Source organism: Ailuropoda melanoleuca, chromosome X (genome assembly GCF_002007445.2).
Source record: "Ailuropoda melanoleuca isolate Jingjing chromosome X, ASM200744v2, whole genome shotgun sequence".
Taxonomy (NCBI): Eukaryota; Metazoa; Chordata; class Mammalia; order Carnivora; family Ursidae; genus Ailuropoda; species Ailuropoda melanoleuca.
In genome coordinates this window covers 29537989-29544402 of record NC_048238.1, presented here as the reverse complement: position 1 = coordinate 29544402, position 6414 = coordinate 29537989, and the positions used below count along the sequence as shown (strand labels likewise).

Genomic DNA, 6414 nt, shown 5'->3' with positions numbered 1-6414 from the left:
CATTATTGAAAAATGCTACATTCCCATTTGTGAAATTTTGTTGAATGATTGTGTAGCATACCTCTTTGTGAAGTGGAGAGTGATAAATGAAAACACTCTCTGCCTATACTCCTGATTTAATTGGTTATTAAAATAATCTCATATTGGACTTGTATTTTACTCTTAGGAAATTGGCAAAATGCTAATACATTTGGTTTAACTAGGCCATGTTCATGTCTTATTTAATTTTGATTCCCTTGCACGAACTCATTTATTAGGAATAAATGCTGTTGAATCAAATTAAGTAGCCAAACAGTAGACAAATGAAAGTTGTGGTTAATAAGATGGGCCAGACTGAGATAACTGTTCTTGTTGAGAAGCTTACTTTAATCACCTTGTTATTTTCTAGCATAATATAATCATTTATTAAAATGATAGAATATTTTCCATATATAGAAGATAATAGCTTTGTATTATGTTGATATCTGCCTGAGAATAAAATGGGCACTTTATCAAATTCATTGAGTTGTCATGAGAATTGATACCTAGAACTAGTTGTGGGAACAAATTTAAATGAAAAAATCTGCAAGAGTTCACATTTAGATATTGCCTCATGCCCACTGTTGTTTGGGAATAACGCAGTTTCAATTTTAGAATTGCATCACGTACTTTAGGGCTGGAGAGAAACTTGATAGGTCTTCCATTGAACCTAGAGAGGAACATACTACAATAGGGTACTCATCCAAAATCAAATAATGTTATAGATAATGTTGATGTTCTCTTTTGGAGGAAAAAGGTGGTAGTGTAAGATGCTGCACACTAAGCACATTACTCATTATATATGTACTTAACAATCCTGGACTTGACTAATAAAATGCTTTGTAGCATATATGCCTTATTTTTTTTCTCAGAATTAAATGTCTGAATTTTGAGGAATTTTAACATGCTTTGGTGAGAGGAATAGGCAACTCATTTCCAGAAAATTCAGGCACCAACTACTTTTCACCAAAAGGTTTATTATTGACCAAAATTTGGCAGTCTAATTTGGAAAGTCAAAATGAAGAATTCTGCTACTCGTAAGAGGAATACACGGGTAGAAAGAGCTGAAGAATATAAGTTACTTAGCAGTTTTGGACCTTCTCTCAACTTCGATTTAAATATTGGAGAAATATCAGTGTTATCATTTCCAGAAGCCATCTCTTAGAAGCGGAAGTTAGAATATGATGGAAAAATACAGTGTTGGGAGTTATCCGTCAGGAAACCAAATGAAAGGTGTGTAATATCTATCCACCCCCATGGTGAGGGCTCTGTATTACACTTCTGCCTTAAAACTTATTGTGCTGGAAACTTCACAGCAAAGATTCCAGTTTTTCATATGACTTTTTAGTGAAGGTGGGTGAGGTTTAGCTGCCAGGTTTGTGCTTCTTGAACAACAGACAATGAGATCTTTTAATGTTATTTCCAAAACTATTTTCTTTGGAATACTGTTCTGTGAGATTTGGTAGAAAAAGTACCCTATGATAGAATGTTTGGGAAAGGATGAATATTTTATCCCCTTGTTATAAATTCACTGTATATATGTTTTTTACATTAAAGACTTGAAATTCCTAAACAAAAACTGAAAAATAAAACAAATATTCCTGCTAATTCAATGAATACAAACATTACATATCTATCTATCTATCTATCTATCTATCTATCTATCTATCTATCTATCTATCTATCTATACATATGTGTGTGTTTATAAATACCCATGGATCCATTTCTCACTGAACACCTGCTAGTATTTTGTGGCACTGGCTGATACTGAACACAGTCTTGGAAAGGCTGGTCTAAGGAATTAAAACCTGTAAATTATAAAGGAAATACTTTCAAGTGAAAGGGATGCCTGTGGTAGCAGTCTTCAACTACTCTGTATTTCCATCCAGGTAACTTAAAAATTTTTATTCCTTTCAGTGGACTCTGTCCTAGGGATAAAGAAAAAATGCCACTTCCTACTCTAGAGGAGCTATTTACTGCAAATAATTACAGTGGGGCCTGGTAAAGGTGTAATGATAATAAGAAGATGTACTAGCTTAGGTTTTCTTGGTAGCAAATAACAAAAGCCAAATCACAGTTGAATTCATGAAACCCAAAGGCAGAAATATAACCAGGCTCAGGAAAGGTATAGAAAAGCAACTGTATCATTTCCAATAATGCAGTGCTTTTCAACAAAGAATGTCTTCCTAAGCAAACATTCAGAATCTTATCTGGAGATTCACAATGTACTCTGCTGCTGGTTGGAGTGTATACATATACATATGATACATATTAACGAAAACATACATAAGTGGTTGTTTTGTAACTGCAACATGTATGCCAGGCATTGCTAACCACAGGAAGTTACTGCCAGTGTTTATGTTGATGCTGGCCTAAGACATGTTTCCTATTATCACTGTTGCCCAGCATGATCTTGTCAGGGATACTCTGACATTCTGACTTCCACAATCTCTATCTTGCTATACAGACTTAACCATTAGTATTTGCAGAATTTAACGAACATAAACATTTCAGATAAAGCCAAGATCCTCTTTAATTCCTGCCCAATGCCATTCCCTTTCCTTCTTCCCCAGACAGCCAGGGAGAGAGGGAACACAAGCAGGGGGAGTGGGAGAGGAAGAAGCAGGCTCATAGCGGAAGAGCCTGATGTGGGGCTCGATCCCATAACTGTGGGATCACGCCCTGAGCCGAAGGCAGACACTTAACCACTGTGCCACCCAGGCGCCCCCTCTATACTTTTACTATTGACATGCACTTAATATTCACCAGGGCCCCACCTCACCCCACTCCACCCCGATCCTCATATACCCACATCGTTTATGGGGGAAGAGAAATATTGTATTTTCCAGGGTCCCATGGAATACCTTCTCCCTCCCTCTCCCAAGATCCTGAGCTGCATGTCGAAGGGGCATGGGTGGGTAGAGGGACCCCTGGTTACCTATTTTAAAACTTAAAAGGTGAGAGATTTGCACACTTGAATCAACCAGAGACATTTATTTATTTAGGAACCAAATAACTTTATTGGAAGAAAGGGCAAGACTGGAAGAAAAAAACTGGAACCTTTTGCAAAGCCAACACTGCAATATGCATGCTCGGCATGGTGATCAGAGAAATCAGGTGATCGCCAAGCACCCTGTGGCTATAGGGAAAACAGTCCCGACTCAGTTCTTTTTGTTGATGTCGCCCAGGGTGAGCTTGTCAAAGAGGTACTCCGCCATGCCATCTTCCGGAGCCCGCATCTTGCGCAGGCTGGTGACATAGCCCCCCAACTCTTTGATGGACTTGACTTGCTCGTGGAGGTACTGGCTCTCCAGGAAATGGCACAGGTGGGCGTCGTTCTTGTCGATGGCCAGCTGGTGCAGGTCGAGCAGGCTCTGGTTCACGCACTTCTCCAGGTGCAAGGCGCACTCCATGGCCTTCAGGCCGCTCTCCCAGTCGTCGCGATCCGGCTCCTTGATGTCTCGGAGGTGGATGCGGCCTCCACGCTGGTTCTGCAGCTGCATCAGCTTCTCGGCATGCTCGGTATTCTCGCGAGACTGGCGCAGGAAGAACTGGGCGGAGTTCTGCACGGCCACGTTGTTGCGGTCGAAGTAGAAGGCCATGGACTGGTACACGTAGGAGGCGTAGAGCTCCAGGCTGATCTGGCTGTTGACGGCGGCCTCGCAGTGGGGGTGGTAGTTCTGGCGCACGTGTGAGAGAGGCGCGGTGGCCCTGGCTGGCGGCCCGGGCATCAAGGCAACGGCAGCGCGGAAGCGAGGGCTGCGGGGCCGAAGTCAATGGCGGTAGGTGCTCGGCGCGCGCGACGAGGGAGGCTGGAGGTGGGCAGGCTCCTGGGCTGGCGGCTCAAGAGCTCCGGGCTGGAACCGGAAGGTGGGTCCGTTAGCCGGGAGTTGGGGGTGGGGTGAAGAGCCGTTAGAGGTCATTGGGGTCAGAGGGAAGAGGACGCTGTGGTCTGGAAGGGCTAGGGGACGTCGCTGGGGCATGGCTGGGGGTGAGGCGGAGCGTGAATGCTGTTCCAGGTTCAGAGGAGCTGGGTGACGCAGTGCAACTTTCTGTTGAGCGTGTAGCCTATATAATATTTTTAAATATTACTCGTGACAGTAAGTGCAGCGCTTTTCAGTTAGTCACATGCATGGTTTCTTTGAGCAATGTACTTGAATATTGTCCCGATGGGATTGTTCGTTAAATACAGTGCTTTTGTGGTATCATTGGAGTATTTAGCATCACAAAGCTTTATTTGGATGGCAGCTATCCTCAGTGACTCAACATCCACATTAATGACACTTCGGTAGCCTCCTCTCTCAGTCCCTAGACCTTATTGTTTTAGGGACCTCCACTTCTCTCCTATTCATGATCAGGTTCTGTCTTGTCCAACAGTGGAGCAGCACCCCCAAAATCTCGGGGAACCTTTCCACCTCTCAATCTTCCACTCTTTTTGCACTTGTTCTTCACTCCCTTTATTCTCTCTCATCTCTTCCTCTTTCAGCACAGGCCTAGTAACACATTCCTTCTGCCCTGTCTGGACCTCAGTATGGACAGCTTCAGTGATCTCTTCGCTGACATCCTAGGTTTGCTCACCCCCTCTCACCTGGCTCGCCAATTCCCTTCCTCCTGGATATATGCAGATTTATCTTTTCTCTCACAGAAAACAAAAGTTTTAGGTTCATTCTTAGAGAAACCACTGCTATGTGGATGTATTCCTCCCTCCAACCTCATTTGTACTTACACTGCCACTCAGCAAGCCGCTTTTTTTTTTTTTTAAACTCCTTCAGTTATATTCTGTGGAATGAACCACAGTGGTAGGGAATACCACCGATCTCGAATTGCCTTTTATTAATTCATTCACTCGTTCAACAAATTTATTGGTTACCTAATATGGCCCAGGAGCTGGTCTGCAATTTGGGCATACATTAGTAAAAAAGAGAGAAATCTCTGTTCCATGGGGTTTGCATTTAATGGAGAAGCAGACCAAACTAAACAAACACAAAACTGCCATCTCTCCCCCCTACCTTATTGTTGTTAAGTGCATACATACAAGATGTTATACATGTATATGGATATTTAAAAAACAATATATCCTCAGAATTCAAGGATATTATAATAGAAGACATAAAACCAACCTAGATAGTTATAATTCATTTATTTGTGCATTAATACAACAACAATTTAGATACTCAAAATATGTGTCAGACACCGTATTTGATTCTGGAGATACACAGAAGAATCAGATGTGGTCTCCTCAAGGTAAAAGACAGAGCGACAGAATATTATAAGTGCTCTCAGATAAAGTTAGAATAAAATACCTATTTTTATAGAAAGGTTTAATCCCATGGCTCTAATTAATGCACCTTTGTGTGTATGTGTGTGTGTGTGTTTGGTCTCCATTTCTGTTTGGAAATGTACACTATTTTATAATCACTGTTTATGATGAAAGCAAAGGATCAAATGTCATGATGTAAACTTACCTAGGTGGTTTTAGAGGCATTTAATTGTTGATTCTGTAAATAAATAGACATCTATTTGATAAGTTGATTTTAATGATAGATTCACATACTACAGATGAAACTACATGATCAATTTCTCAATGAGAAAATTTTATTCCTATTTGCTTACTACCAGTGTTTAGTCTTAATATAATTGTAGACTTTCAAAATTTCCTTGGGAGATTCCATTGTAGACTTCATTATAAGAATCTATTTAAGCAAAAGAGGTCTTGATTTTGTAGAACATTTTCTCATTATGTCTCAAAATTATTTAATAATTTATCCCTGTAATTATATTCCTCAAATATTTAAAAATAATAATACTATTGAATGGTTACTAAGGGGTGATAATGGTGTTTCTCAAATATTTCATTCCTCATCATTACCTCCTAGGGAAGAAGGTAATGGGAAAATATATATTGTAAATAAGAAAAATAAGAAATAAGACTTAAAAACCAGCTCTTCCAAGGGAAATCAGTAAAGAAGCATGGACTGAAACTTCAAATTTCCACAAAGGCAATGTACATAAATAGAAACAAAAACGTTACATTCAGTTTTCTAAAATGAGGAATATAAAACTAAATATAAACATAGAATGAGAAAACTTCAAAGCAGATCATGTTTCTTAAAGACATCAATATAGGACTATAAGATAAAGGTTTCTTTGAAATGTTTGTGGTTAGTGTTTGTATTGTATTAGTGTTCTACAGAGAAACAGAACCAATACACACACACACACACAACACACACAAAAGTGTGTGTATACATATAAATGTGTGTGTATATGTATATAAAAATAAGGAATTTGCTCAGCTGATTATGGAAGCTGACAAGTCCCAAAATCTGCATTTGGCAAATTTGAGACCTAGGAAAGCTGACGGTGTAGCTCAAAGACCAGCAGGCTGGAAATCC

General features: G+C 40.1%; 1 protein-coding gene across 1 annotated transcript; it reads right to left on the bottom strand.

Moving 5' to 3' along the window:
• Positions 1–2993: 2993 nt before the first annotated feature.
• On the bottom strand, positions 2994–3750 carry LOC100475364 (ferritin heavy chain-like). Its single transcript, XM_034649919.1, has one exon. The coding sequence runs from the start codon at positions 3748–3750 to the stop codon at positions 3181–3183; it is 570 nt and encodes a 189-aa protein (XP_034505810.1). The 3' UTR covers positions 2994–3180.
• Between the last annotated feature and the right edge of the window lie 2664 nt (positions 3751–6414).

Excerpts from the sequence above, each read along its gene's own strand:
- LOC100475364 (XM_034649919.1), bottom strand. The coding sequence starts at position 3,750 with ATGCCCGGGCCGCCAGCCAGGGCCACCGCGCCTCTCTCACACGTGCGC.